Below are 14,510 nucleotides of genomic sequence, written 5' to 3'. Positions count from 1 at the left end.
AAGCAAAGAGACCCTGCAAATTTAGCAGACCTCCTTCCCAGCTGTTCTGGTCAGTATAGGACACTGCAGAATTGTTCCTTGTGCGAGATGGAAGAGGCACTGCTCCCTACACCATGCAGGCAGGAAGAGATCCCCTTTCTTCCTTGCACAGGCAGCCTCCCCGCTCCAGTCTCAAGTCTGCCTCTTCCAGGAAAACCACCACAGTGTTTTCCCCTCCACACTTTGCTAGGGTCTCTCCACCCCCTACCTGTGTTTCCAGAGGTTGGCTCTATGATCGTGTCCCCAGGCTTCAAGATCCCAGCCTTCTCAGCATCTTCCACCATCCTCAGGCTGATACGGTCCTTCACACTGCCCCCAGCATTGAAGAACTCACATTTTGCCACTGGAAACAAAGACACCAAGCAGAGTTCTTAAACAGCAGTCATTTGCTAAAGAGGCTGCTGGTCCCTAACATATCTGCAGGAGTAACTCTGTTAACGTGTCTGCCCAATTCACTTCCCTACTTTACAAAACCAGAGACAGAGATTCAGTTCACAGATCTCCACTGTTGTGGGTCACAACACAGCAAAAGTTTGGTACTTGATGCTGGCCACAGAAGCCAGGAACTCATACTCTGTCACTCTCCTGAAAATATGACCTCTCCTTTCATCTTTGCTCCTTATTACAACCCAGTCATTAGTATAAAAAGCCCCAGGGCTCTTCCAGTGCAATAGCATGGGGGAAGAGAACTCTACCAACACGCCTTGCCTCTTTCTTACTATATTCTCCAGCCAAAGAGTTTCTGATCAAACTGGAAGTTTCTCCCCTTGTTCAGCCTACGCTTTCACTTCAGTACTCCCAGCATTAATCCCCTCAACGGTGTTAAACAGCACCTTTCAGGACTCTAATCAGAGCCTCCAGATATCTCCAGTGTGGTTGGGTTTAAAAACAAACAAAACATTCACTGACAGTTTCATCCCTTTCATCATTTTCAGTGATCTTTAGTGGTAACTGCAGATCTGCATTTTACACACACTGATGCATACTCTGAATATGAGAAGCAGTGAAAAACCTTCATATAACTTTTTTAAAATTAAAAAATTATTTTCTATGAAAAAAAGTTTTAGTTTTTCTACAAAAATGGAAAAGCTGCAGGAAATGTTCTCATGAGGTACAAACTGAAAGATGTTTTAGATGACCAAATCCTAAAAACCTGAAAATCTGCCAAAGAAAAAGAGGAATTTTTCTCACTGTTTATTGCAGCGTACCTGCACTCCTCCTATGCCCAGGTTAGATGACACTACTAAGCAGGACTACCCAAGATTCTGAAACAGTGTTTCTTATTTTGATTTTCTGCCTGCAGCAGTACTCACAGAGTTCACACTTGAGCCCATACTGCTTCCCAATCTTGTTGATTCGCACCAAGGGTGTATCGCCAACTTTATTCAGGATGCTTGGCAGGATTTTCAGAGGCTCTGGCCTGGTACACATACAAAAAAAGTCAGTGTATATACAGAAAGGGCCACAGGCAGGTCACACAAAAGCAACACAGCATTTCCGATGCTTTTTGTTTCAAACAGCTTTCTCTCTCCCCTTTATCAGGCTAGTTATTTTGGATATTTTGGTTTAAAAGAATGTCCATTGGATACAAAAATTCACAAAACATCAAGTCCCTGATCCAAAACAAGGATTAATCAGACATCAAGCCAACTGCTGAGGCAAGAATGAACTGCTCTGCACTTCCTCCTGGCATGAAGTAGCTTAGCACTGCTCAGAGTCAGCTATTTTACAAGCAAAAGGCATTAACAGTGCAATCTTTCATCTAGTCAGGGAACTGCTTGGCAGGTTACTTAAAATAAGTTAGTTACAGTCCATGTAGTTTCACATCTTTGGTGCAAGGCCCCTTGTATGCTTAAATCTGGGTTCTTAGCTTTGCTTACACATGGAAATTAGGAAGCACCAGCATATCTATATGCTGAACAGCATTAATTTAAATCAGTCATCTTTCATTAAATCCACGTGGCTCTGGGGTGACCTGGATTAGTGCTGTATTGAAAGTCAGCAAATAAAAATAATACTTACAGAGTGGTATGACGATGCGGGGAGGCAGAGGGGGGCTTCCCAAGCTTCCACGTGCATTTGCTAGGTGTATCGGGGCGGATCCACTCCCTTTCCTTCTCATTAGCCTTGCAGTTCCCATTGTCCATCCCATCAGGGAGAAAATATTTGCCAGGTGCATGAGGGCATGAGTTCGTAGCTGGCTTCTCCTGGGAAGAAAGTGTAGGCATTTCATCCTTGGGGGAAGGGGCGGGGGGGGGTAAGAGAGGAAAAAAAAAAAAACTACTAAACAGAGTGATTCGTATGCCTAACAAGGTCAGAGCATCTTTTGAGACTATCAAAGTCACTCAGCTTCTGCACCATGGGAAACCACCCATTCACATCATTGCCCCCCCTACAATAGCTAAAAATCATGCTACTAATAAGTCCTTATTCTTGTCTCTGTCCCTTCACCAACATAATCTATTTCCAGTCTAGTGTTTCAGCATGCAGTTCTTCTGAGGGAAGCCTGAACAGAAACTACCCTGGTGGCAATTTTCAAGAGAGCAGTACTGCCTATAAACTGAAAGGGGCAATGGCAACAGGTAGCTTTTAACACCCAAGAACAGGTTCTGCCACTGACTACAAGAGATCCTGTCACTATGCCTAAAGACCCAGGTATTAGGGGAGAGAGCATAGTATGTCTCAGACAAATCCCACCCTCAAGTGTCCCAGTCTTGTTTTTCCCTTATATGAAAAAGGTCACAACAAATGGCTATTTTAATAGTCAGTTGATGTTTCCATAGTACTGTGAAGATGGGAAAGCATTTCGGCATAATTTTGATCTGCCAAATCCTTATCACCAAAACAAGAATCTTGCACAGCAACGCAGAGTGCAAAAGCTCAATACAGTGCCCTACATGAAGATAACTTAAACACACTGAAGCATGTGCTTACTGTCACTAGCTTTCATAAATATCAAGAAAACAGGAGTAGTTTCATGGGAGACACCCCTCCCACACCAAAAAACAGCTCTCTGAAATAAAACCTCCCCATTCCAAGCAGAGAGGAACAGAGTAAGACTACTTGGTGACTAATTAGAAAATGGTGCCAAAAGACTCTGCATTGCTACTTGTGTTCATGCAGAAGAACTCTTCCAGAAAGGCCACTGGTTTCAATAGCACCTACCTCCACAGCATTCCAGCAAAAAACCTAGAAAACCCTCTGAAAACAGACAGGGCTTTCCCAAATTTTGGTGACAGAAAGACAAGCAAACAGTATTCCCCAAAGACCAATGAGTACCTTAGACACAGAAGCAGGCCTTTCTGATACCAACTTCTCCATATTCTTTGATGAAGGTGATGGCACAGTAGACTGGACTTTCTTCAGGAGACCAAGTACTGTGGGTCACGAGACCGGAATCCTCTTCAAAGCTGCAGATCACGTAAGTTAGGAAAAAAAATATCAGGGAACAGTCTCTTGCGGGGACAACACACACATCTCACTTTCACAGGGAAAAAAGAAGCTGCAGAACAAAGTGAAGATGACTTGTACAAACAGGATTAAAAAAAAAAGAAATCATGCAGCAGAGGTATTGTGCAAGACCAGTAGAGGGTCTCCTGACACTTTTTCCCGCATTACCTAATCTTTCCTCTGCCCTGCCCTCCACAGCTTAGATCCAGTAAAGTAAGCAGAAAGCATCTCTGTTGGACTGTCTGCAATTCCATAAGCTTGAAAGCCATAAAAAGTAATAGAAAATACTCCGGTTCACAGGATATATACTTCTAGGGACACCAAGGGTGAAAGGGCTTCATGGCGTCATCACCAAAAGACCCTGTACACAACTTAGGAAAAGGCTTTTTACAGAAACACTTTCAGAAGCCTTTCTACCCTCGAGCAGACCAAAATCTCACAAGTTTCTACCCGAATTGAATTAGCGTTGCACGCACAACTATAGTGATGCTGGATATAACACACAGAGCAAACACTTCAACCACAAGGAAGCAAGGAAGCCTTCTAGCAGGCTTTTTGTTTCAGAAATTAGTAAATATAAAATGGAAGCAATAAGTTCATTTCTCCTACTCCAGCCAGTTGTTCACAGAGCCTGCCTGCTTCCTTTCCATTGAAGACAAAAACCTGGCTGAAGTCTTGGAAAGCGTGGAGTTTTTTCCCCTAATATTTGTTTTTCTCATCACCATTTTGCAGTAAGATTCAAACTCTTTCCATTACTGAATTGTGCTAGGCCTGGAACGGGTCCCTGGCCTCATCCTCCCCCTTCTGACAAATGCACACAAAACAGATACAGCTTAGACCAGGCAGAGTTGATGGTCTGGTGACACACTGGAAAAAAAAATATCTGAATCACAGTATCAGTTAGCATTTGATCCTGCAAGTTAACATGCACCACTAACAAGCACTGCCGTATGCACACCAATTCCTTTCTTAGATGCTGATTTGAAGAAAATGCCTAAGGCATTTAAACTGCCCTCCTTTAGGGAAAAAAGTACCAACTTTCCAGACTAAGGCTTGAAGTAATTCTCCTTCTGGATACAAAGACTTCCATGCCACCAAAATGATGCCATTCTACTTTATTTAGGTTAATGCATGCCCAAGAGCCAAGCTGAACTACATCCTGTCCTAGACTACTGACCAGGACTAGACTGAGAGACATCAGTCCAAGAAAGCTAATATCCCATAAGTATACATAATCTAACACCAACCAGTCTTTGTTACCAGGAAAGAGCTTACTTCTAATTCCAGAGTGAAACCCAGCCTTCATTTCTATTTCTAGAAGGTGCCTGGTTCACAGTTCAGAATATCGACACTTTTTTCAGTAAAGAAAAAACACTGGAGAAGTTTCACGGCTTCCTATGAGTCACATCCACATGCTCCTTCAGACAGCTGGCATGCAATACCGGACATAGACACCGGCTGCCTCTGCTCGCAGGTAACACCAACAATATTTACGAAGTCCACCTAATAAGGGCACCTTGCTGCCAAAGGATCAAACCATTTCACCATGCAGGAACAAAGCAGCAAGGGGTTACAGCAGATTTTGTTCATCTTCTAGGTTGTCATAAAAATAGTGCAAAACCAGACTTTAAATTACCAGTCCTCAGTATCCTTCAAGAGAGTTCAAAAATTGAGGAAAAAGGGAGAGAAATTTGTTGCAGTAAAGGTTTCAGAGGTTTCAAAAAATAAGTGCTTGTTCTTTGTATTGACAGCAGGAAAGAAATGAATGTTCAAAAGTTGCCTTTTGGAGGATTCTTCTGAATTCGGAAAGACAATACCATCTCATTTCCTCTATTGTAAGGCAAAGAAACCCACAATCCACTAACAGCAACATCCATCACCTCTTGAACTAGAAACAGCAGAAATGGAGGAAAAGCTATATTTATTGCCTTCAACTAAGCTGTGAGATTCTCTCATGTGTTTAGAGGAATGGCAATACTTTGATGTTTGATCAAAGCTTCAATAATGGGGCTAGAACTCTGAACAAAAACAAGGAGAGAGAGAAAAAACTAACCACAAGCATTGCCAACAGAAATCCTGTCACCAAATACTAACCTTAAGCAATGTAATTCATTGGAAGGAACACAAGCTCCTGTTCAATAAATCCCTTCAAATCAGTCTATTAGGCATTATTTTAAATAACCCCACACCCACCCAGCCCAAAGTAGATAGGTATGCATATATACATTTATAAAGTCAAATGCTAATCATGCTAGCAGAGAATCAGTCTCAGCTATGGTCAGCCTAATATCTTTGGGTTTTGGAGAAGGACAAAATCCTAGGACAGACTTGACTGCTCTCCAAGGGGAATTCTTACTACAGCACTCAGTGGAGACATAAAAGCATCTGCAATGACTTACAGTTATACCTAAGAAACACATCAAGAGCCCAAGAGTGACTTGTCACATTCAGAACCAACAGGAAGACCTCAGATCTCTGAGCTCCTTCAGTGCTACTGATGAGCTTCCTGACACACCACTCAGAACATCCAGCGGGTGCTTACAGCCCTAGATGATGCAACTTCAGCAAAACGGGGGGCAGAGGTGGTCAGTCTAGGACATCCAAATTCCAGCCCAAGACCTATGATCCTGCCTACAGGCCCAAATCAGGCCACAGGAAGCTGGTGAGTCTTTCTACTGCAGAGATCTTTGGGGGCAAAGGAAAAGGGGTGAGCAGAAAGTATTAAAACAGAGGACAATAGCAACTTTTTCACTAGCCTGAGCCTCTTCTCAGTCTTTCTCCTGCGAACACAGACTGGGAAGACAGGACAGGAAAATGGTGACTGCTGCTCCAACTGCAACTGAACGCTGCTCAGAAGAGTCTAAGGGACATAAGCTGCAGGAAGAGTTGCCCATCTTCAGGAAAGAAATTCTGTCGACCTGAATTTAAGTTTGTTGTAAAAGGGAACACTCCCTTAACTAGCTGGGGGTGTGGGCAAAGTCTAACTAGAAAAGCCTGACTAACTTCTGCCATTATATCTGCAGAGGGCACGAGGCAGAAAAATCTGAAAGACAATTTACAAAGCCACTTAAACTTAAGTCATGAAGGGGATTGGGACATAGGCAGAGGTACGAGATCCAGAAAGCCTCAGAGGCAAGGCTCACATCTCTGGATCCATCTCCACAGGGAACCCAAGACCTAAACTATTTCTCAACTCCTACAGAACAGGATTGAAGACCAGCGAGTTAAATTAATCCCCAGCCAGACTGAGTTGAACTCACTCCATAGTTATGTTAGGAGCTACAGTTTCTAAAGCTGTTTACAGTATATGATATCAGCACTAATGCAGACATTTAGAGAGTATCATGTATGCAAGAACCTCATTAACTTGAGTCTTGCCTGAAGCAGAAATGAAGCTGTCTAAAAGACAGGTGTAAGAGGTGGATCAGAGAGAGATGCCCCAAGGGCTGACAACTCAGCAAGAGATGAGACACAGGATTCCATTATGCTGCAGCCTGAGAATGGGAAACTTTGACATTAAGCAAGTACTTTACTCCGTGAACAAGTAAACCACTACAAACCAATTGTTCTTCTCCCTCTGAGTACCACAGGGTGTTAGAGAGCTTTAGGATCTTTACAGGTTACCAGATGTAGCAGTACCCATCCAGCCTTTGGAAGCTATTTGGAAACACTACAGCTATAAGTGAATCAGGAGACAGTCAGCCATCCGTTTTTTGTTGTGGTTTTTTTTGGGGGGGGGGGGTGGGGTGGGTTTTGTTGTCGGTGGGTTTTTTTTTTTTGGCTCCACTCTGCTGCTTCCTCAGTAGCAGGCAGCTACATCGCTACAGCCATCGCTTCTGTGTCAGGAGACATCAAGTGACCCGAAGAAACTGGGGTATCAATTAACAAGTCTGTGACTCTAGCAAGAAATACTTTGAGAAACATCTGCTGCCTAGAGGAAAACAGATAAGAGATGAGCACACCTGTGTCCTCTCAATGATCACTCTTCCTTTCAAGGCTGGACTGGCATACTCATAAGCCTCCTGACAGGAAATGAGTAGTTCTTTAATGCCTCTGTAACACTGCAAAGATGTTAAAACTTCAACAGCAAAGCAACTTCCACCACGATGGTAATTGTTATGCTAGAGATCAGCCAGCAAAAACACGGAAGTGTTCAGTCTGCCTTCCCTTCCCCAGAAAGGAAGCTGTGCATGCAGCGCTAACACAGGTGCTTCTGACATATCCATTTCCTGAGTTCACTCCAACCCTGTCCGGACTCACCCGTTAAGTCTTCTGAGTGAACACTGATGTCTTCAAGGAGCACAACAGCATTAGAGAAAAGACGGAAAATGCCTTATCTGCATTTTTACCTGCTGCAGTCAGCAGCTTTCATTATTTCTTTCCCTGCTTCTAGTTCCCTCTCCTTAGCATACAAAGACAGATGAACATTACAGCCTGAACAGTGCTCTTGACCTGCCAAGCTCACCAAGTACAGGGAGGGAAGAATTACAGAGATTAAGCAAGTCGCCCAACACAACAAAAAGAGGGAGTTGAAGCTCTGCTCTCAATTTCTGACCAGGTCTATAAAACAGGTAGAAGCACAGCTCCCCTTCCCCAGCATTACGGTGCCCCCTGCTCCCCACAAGGCATCACATCTTTTGTTAGCCCATGGACCTCTGATAAAGGCTGGCAGAGGAACTTTGGTCACCACTGCCTGGGCAGGAAGCCAACTTTTTGGCTGATGCGTGTTTTGTGGGAAAGACCAGCTGCCACCCACTCTGGCTACTGCTGGAGAGCTTTTGGCAGGCATCCACAGTGCAACCATAGGCATGGTACACCCTGCTGCCTGCCTAGTTCCTATGGATCTCACATGCAGACAGCAGGCACCTGCCAATAGCTAGAGGCCAGCCCATCCCAGCCGTCCTGGCAGCCTGCTCTGCTGCCAGCGCCAGGTTAGTGACGCACCTGAGCCAGCGTGCACGCTCCAGGCCACGGGCCCACCAGGACCCTGGCTACCAACCACAATTTTTAGAAGTACCGCTCTGGCTTGGGGAAAGCAGGCTGGTTAACTCGTGCACGGAGGGTCACGATAGGATACTAAAGAGCCACCAACCGGTATCAGAAAGGATGACCTGTCCAAACGCCCCAAGTACTGAACCTAATCTAACACCTAAACCTTACTTCATCAGTAGTGATCTCACTGCAGCCATTCTCCTGCTCAGAAATACCAGGTTCTGAGCAAGTTTCAGTTTTCCAGGAAACACCTTTCTTCCTCTGGCATAAAATCCCCCAATTTCACGTATCTCCATACTCTGAGTTTTCCCTCCTTTCCACAGCACAAGTTTTGCAGAACACAGAGTTTTCATGCCTCGACTTGGCAAACAGACTTGTTTAAAGGGCAAACAGCCTCAGTAACTTTGCTGGAACATGGCCCAGCATTCTAAAACCTCCATGGTCAAAGGACTAAAAAAAAAATACAGAAGACTAGATAGTCAAGCAGGAACAGGAGAGGAATTGCTTGTCTTTCAAGTAACGGCTAGTTCAGCAATATGCCAGCAGCATTACTAACGTTGCTATAGAAGTAGGTCTCACAGGTTTCAGCCAAGTTCAGACCCTTCCTAATAGGGGAAGGGCAACGTATACAATAAAGCATAATAGAAGAAGCTTCTTAGTCAACTGCATTAGCCAAACTTGCCAAAAAACATTGATAAGAGACTGCCCCGGTACCCATGAGAACAACAGATGACAGGCCAAGAACGGCTGAAGAGCTGGTGCCAACCCCAGAAAGAAAAACAAAAGGAACAGCGTCGCCTTGCAAGCCTGCGTAAGAGGCAGAAGGCCCACCTTCCCCCCCGCTCCCCGCCCGGAGGGGGCACCCCGCAGGCACCCTCCGGCCGCCCAGAGCATCCCCGGCGGCCGCCCCGGCGGCCGGTGCCCTCCCGGGGCCTGCGGCCCGCTCCTCCCCGCGGGCATGGCAGCGCCGGGGCTGGCTCCAGGGCTCCGCTTCCCCAGGACAGCTCCGAAGCTGCCCGCTCCGCTCTTAATAAAAAATAAAAAGGAAACACGCGCCACAGCGGCCATTTAACGGCCGCCCCCGCCGAGGCGAAGCGCGGCGCGGCGGACCCCGCGCGGCCCCGCCGGCCTCATCCTCCCTCCCCCCCCACCGCGCGCGGATGATGCAACGCGCGGCGAGGGAGACGCAGCCGCCCCCAGCGTCACGGTGCCGCCGCTCCCCTCCCGCTACGGCCGCTACCTCACCCAGGCGAGCCGGGCGCTCCCCAGGAGAACACGACGGCCGCCGCCCGCCCACCCGCGGCGCGGCACACCGGCGAGGTGGAGGTGGAGGAGGAGGATGATGAGGAGGAGGAAGGGGAGAGAGAGGCGCGGCGGCGGCCGGCCGGGCGCGGGGGTTAAAGAGAGCCCGCGCGGCCCCACGGCCCCGCCCACCGCCCTCCGCGGGGAGGGAGCGGGAGCGCGGGCGGCGATTGGCCGCCACGGGGGCGTCGGCGAGTCAGAGGCAGCCAATGGGGAGCGGGAGCGCGGCCGCCGGGCGCTGCCGCCCGCAGGCGTGGGGGGGCCGGGCCGGGCCGCGGGGCGGGGGGCGGCCGGCGCCGCCCGGGCCCACGCCGGAGACCGGGGGCGGAAGGGCCGGGTTTCTCCGCATGGCCTTCGCGGAGCGCGGGGCGAGGTCTCCGGAGGGGGCGTGCTCAGGACTCGGCCTTCCAAGGCGACGTTTAGCCGCGCGCCTGCAGGCGCCGGTCGCTCCCCAGCGCTGCAGGTGTTCCCGGTCTGACCTGGGAACCAGGCCCCAAACCACCGCTCCAGCGGCGGTGCCGCCAGGCGAGCTTCACGGCTGGGGCTGCAGCCAGGCTCCTGAACCCCCGGAAAGGCCTCAGGGTCGCGCTGCGTCCGGGCGCCCGGCCATGGGCCACCGGCATGGCAGCCCCGTCCCGGCTTGCCCTGAGCGGCATCGGGGGAGAGGCCGAGGCCGCCCCAGGTCTCGTCGTTGTGGCTTAACCCCAGCCAGGAACTAAGCCCCACGCAGCCTGTGATGGGGGAGAGAATTGGAAGAGTAAAAGTGAGAACACTCGTGGGTTGAGATACAGTTTAATAGGTAAAGCAAAAGCCGCGTGCACAAGCAAAGCAAAGCAAGGAATTCATTCCCTGCTTCCCATGGGCAGGCAGGCATTCAGCCATCCCCAGGAAAGCAGGGCTCCATCGCGCGTAGCAGTTACTTGGGTAGACAAATGCCATCACTCTGAATGTACCCCCCTTCCTTCTTCTTCCCCCAGTTTATATACTGAGCACGACGCCGTACAGTATGGAACAGCCCCTTGGCCAGTCTGGGTCAGCTGTCCTGGCTGTGCTCCCTCCCAGCTTCTTGTGCACCTGGCAGAGCATGGGAAGCTGGAAAGTCCTTGATTTAGTGTAAACACTACTTAGCAACAACTACAACATCAGTGTGTTATCAACATTATTCTCATCCTAAATCCAAAACACAGCACTATACGAGCTACTAGGAAGAAAACTAACTCTATCCCTGCTGAAACCAGGACACATGTCAAAGCCCGGAAATAACCCAGCCGGTGCGCTGGGAAGAGCCGGTGAATTCCCCGGCAGGGAGATGCAGGCTGCAAATGGCGCTACAAAAAGTAAGCACCAGTGTCTCACTGAAACAAACCCACACCGCTCACCTCGCTAGCGGCTGTTATGCCACAAACCAGGAAATGGGTTTAATCCCAAAAGATGCCAGGCCCTAAGCATGTCTCTGGAAAACACCTAAATGCTTTCTCTGCTGTAAGCTCCTGTGTTGCCGACAATTTGGCACTCATCTGCTGGTGCGCTTGCCGGCACAGAGGCAGGCGGCGCGCTGCCCGTGAAGAAGGAGCAGCCATCTCGAGCCTCGTGAGGGGCTGTGTTCTAGCCGAATCGGCTTCACCTCTGTGAGTCCTTGTGGCACCAACGCAATGGATAGTTATTATGCTCTGATGTAATTATTACACTCCTGATGGTGCCTGAGGATGTGAAAATGAGGTATTTGCCTGGGAAGCCGCTCAGTGTCACAGAGGCTGCATCTGCACTGTTGTGAATGGAGCTTTACCATGTATAACACTGGGTGCACGTGAATTCAAGACACTCGGTGCAAATTGTCTCAGAGTAATTCTTGACTACCACAAGGTGCTCAAGGTCATGCAGAAAGTTGAAAAACAAAACAGAAATCCTTGCATGAAAGCATGAGATACCGAAAAGGCTTACCAGAATGAAACGTCTCGAGAAAGTAGCTTGTTGCTGTAGAAAATCCAAGCAGCAATTTCTTCTGTATCTATAAAAGATACCAATACAGAGAAAAGCAATTCAAGGTAGCTTTATCTTAGAACATGATTCACCCTGCTACTCTCTCTTCACCTACAGATCTATTCCTTTTGCTGAAGATGGTCTTTCTGTAAAGTGTTACAGCTGCCACCACGTGTGCTTGAGAATCACAGAGCTGTCCGAAAGACCAAAGGCTCGCCTTCTTGGAGGCTGAGCAAGAAGGGCAAGTAAATGTCTCTTTGTTGTGGTTAACACAGTCACATGAAAGGGTCAAACATCATGAGTCAAACCCCTCCAGAATGAAAAGACTGGCCCAGACATTAATGAGACTATTATGTGGTCATATTTTAGCCTGTCTTCGGCTTTGGAATTTCCCTTGCCCATCTCCAGTCCAGCCATGCAACAATTAATGTTGCATGCGATCCCAAAGTCAGTAAGGCTGGCTGCTCACTTTCCACTTGTGCTTTGTCCAGAAATCAGTTCTTCATGTCCTGCCTCAGAGTCCCTTTATCAAGTCTCTTCCTCCTGCAGCTCCAGGACTTTTTTCTCCACCAACACCAGAGGAAGCAGAGAGGAAGCGTCCTCCATGTTCACTAGAAAGGAAGGAGGAAGGAAGAGGAAATGATAGAAGATGCAGGACTGTTTTGATCCATGAAACTCTCTCATCTTTCTCTTTGACACAAACAGTTATTAGCTTTCAAGGGAAATGGGTGGGTAGAAAAGGGAGGAGCGGTTGCTCCCCCTGGCTCTTCCCACAGCTCCCAGGCCCAGGAGGCAGGCTGGTACACAGGCTGCAGTGGGAGCAGCTCCCTCCCTCCCCCTGGCCGCAATCCCAGACAGCTCCAGGAAGAAAGTGAGAACGATCTGAAACATGGCCAATATTCAGTTGCATAGGCAGCAAGACTTGAAATCAAGCCAGATGCTGGCAAAAGCACAGCCTGGTAGACTAAAGGCTTTTCTGTGAAAAACAGACGCAAGGAGACTGGCCTGATTGCTATCTGCTACCTTTCTCCCCACTTTGTCTTGTGGCTCACTGAAACCAGAGCAGAAACAATTCATTTTTTTTTTCTCCTCCGGACATAACTAAAAGATCAGCTTTGGAAATTGAGAGCTGGAAGCGGCCTACAGAGCACCGATTTCACAGTGCTCCAGAAAATAGTGCTCTGCATACTTTTGTCAAAAGTGCATGGGTTTGTCCCAAAGGAATACCCGAATCATGTTAATTTTCTCTTCCTAGTGGGAACAGCTGGCAGACGGCTGAATATTTTTAAGATACTCGGATCAAAGGGGCAACCGTACTCACACAAGTTGCTACGGGGCTCCAGCTCACCCGAGAAGTGGCTGCCCTCAGCCCCGCTCGCATCCCACCGCTTCACCAGAAGTTACCACCTTCCTGCTCTGCTGACGTACGAATGCATGCAGCTTGCCTTTGGTCCTGTCAAAACGATCTAGTTAGAAAGCAAACACCAAAACTGAAATTAGGAGAAAGCACCGAACCCGATGATTATCGGAGCACTGCGAAGAAGCGGGCATTTGCGCTGTAACAGTTAGAGAGGAGGTAAAGCGCACCCTTCCCTCTCCCACTTCGCGTAGGTTGAAAGGAAGCCCCTGGCTCCCAGAGCTGGTCTGCTGGCAGCAGATCTGGTTTGTTAGCTCCCATCATTCAACCCTGATTCCACCTATCCGATTTACAGCTGAAACTTTAGATCAATTGAATTAACATCTTTTTTGGCAGTAACCCCCAGCAGGAAAACGGGGACCTTCTGAAGTGGTTCTGCCGCTGAAGTACCGTGGTACAGGATAGCAGTGTCCTGTCCTTTCACTAGTGGTTCTTCTTGCTGAAGGTTACGATTTTATAAGAAATAAAACATGACATGCATTAACAAGGGATTAGATGTTTATGACTGATGAGCACATTGCTGACAAGGAAGGATCGTCCACATCGTTCAGGAGACACGCTCCATTTTTCCATACGTGTGGATTTAACAAAATGAATATTGAAAAAAGAAAAATAAAGTGGAGACATTTGTAAAAAAGTAACATTGGTTAATTGGATGAATCCAGAACTACTTGTGCATAGTTTTAGAATGCATCATGTATCAATTCAACATGAAGCTATATTGATTTATTCTACAGACATTTGGCTGTAATTTTGATTTTTTCAAAATTGAAATTCATGCACTCCAAGGTAAAATTGTGCGCTACGGTAGTATAGCTCAGCTTCATCCGTGCAATAAATGGCAAATACAGCTACAAATATTCTCTTCTACGACAGCCTTACCTATTAGGCATGACTTCCTTACCAGCTGCAGTGAGCACACACCAACTCGGTTCCATGTTTTAGCTCTGACTTTTCCTGAACAGGACTGGGTTTTGGGGCAGTCGGTGCAGCAGCATCGGCAGTTACAAGCGTTTGGAGAACAGCGTGATTAACATCCCCCCCTCAACCGCTATGAAAACGGCTTCATTTCCAATATATTAAAGACAGTAAGACAGTGGCGACGGACATGGTTGTTGACACCCGAAGTTTTGCAGCTGGAGCGATGCAACACTAGGAAGAATCATCTTTAAAAAGCCATGACCCCTCTCAGTTACTCCTTTCTTGAGTCAAACACGCTCCTTCTATCAAAAATGAGCCTTCTTATTATGTACAGACCACCGCAACAGAAACTTGTAGGATCTCTCAACCAAAACCATTTTCAACTTAAAATGAAAATAAAACCAACTCC

The 14,510-nt window shown here is 47.6% G+C and overlaps 1 protein-coding gene across 3 annotated transcripts in view; it reads right to left on the bottom strand.

The window, feature by feature from the left end:
- LOC309586745 (cystathionine beta-synthase-like) overlaps positions 1–14,431 on the bottom strand; it is a 33,569-nt gene extending 19,138 nt beyond the window's left edge. Inside the window, exons 1-8 of one of the 3 annotated variants that reach the window (XM_082304127.1) lie at positions 14,085–14,431; positions 13,085–13,216; positions 12,233–12,374; positions 11,725–11,791; positions 3,319–3,449; positions 2,062–2,273; positions 1,353–1,459; positions 248–382 (exon numbers count right to left, since the gene is read on the bottom strand). In XM_082304127.1, the coding sequence (XP_082160253.1) occupies positions 248–382; positions 1,353–1,459; positions 2,062–2,273; positions 3,319–3,360 (496 nt within the window). In that variant the 5' untranslated portion in view covers positions 3,361–3,449; positions 11,725–11,791; positions 12,233–12,374; positions 13,085–13,216; positions 14,085–14,431. Of the gene's footprint in view, positions 1–247; positions 383–1,352; positions 1,460–2,061; positions 2,274–3,318; positions 3,450–9,726; positions 9,825–11,724; positions 11,792–12,232; positions 12,375–13,084; positions 13,217–14,084 lie in introns of those variants that run through there. The other 2 variants (XM_082304129.1, XM_082304128.1) reach the window with 2 other exon arrangements.
- Between the last annotated feature and the right edge of the window lie 79 nt (positions 14,432–14,510).

This window comes from Platalea leucorodia (genome assembly GCF_965183815.1).
Source record: "Platalea leucorodia genome assembly, chromosome: 2".
Classification (NCBI taxonomy): Eukaryota; Metazoa; Chordata; class Aves; order Pelecaniformes; family Threskiornithidae; genus Platalea; species Platalea leucorodia.
Note: the sequence above shows the minus strand (reverse complement) of the source record. Positions and strands in the feature narration are given on the sequence as shown.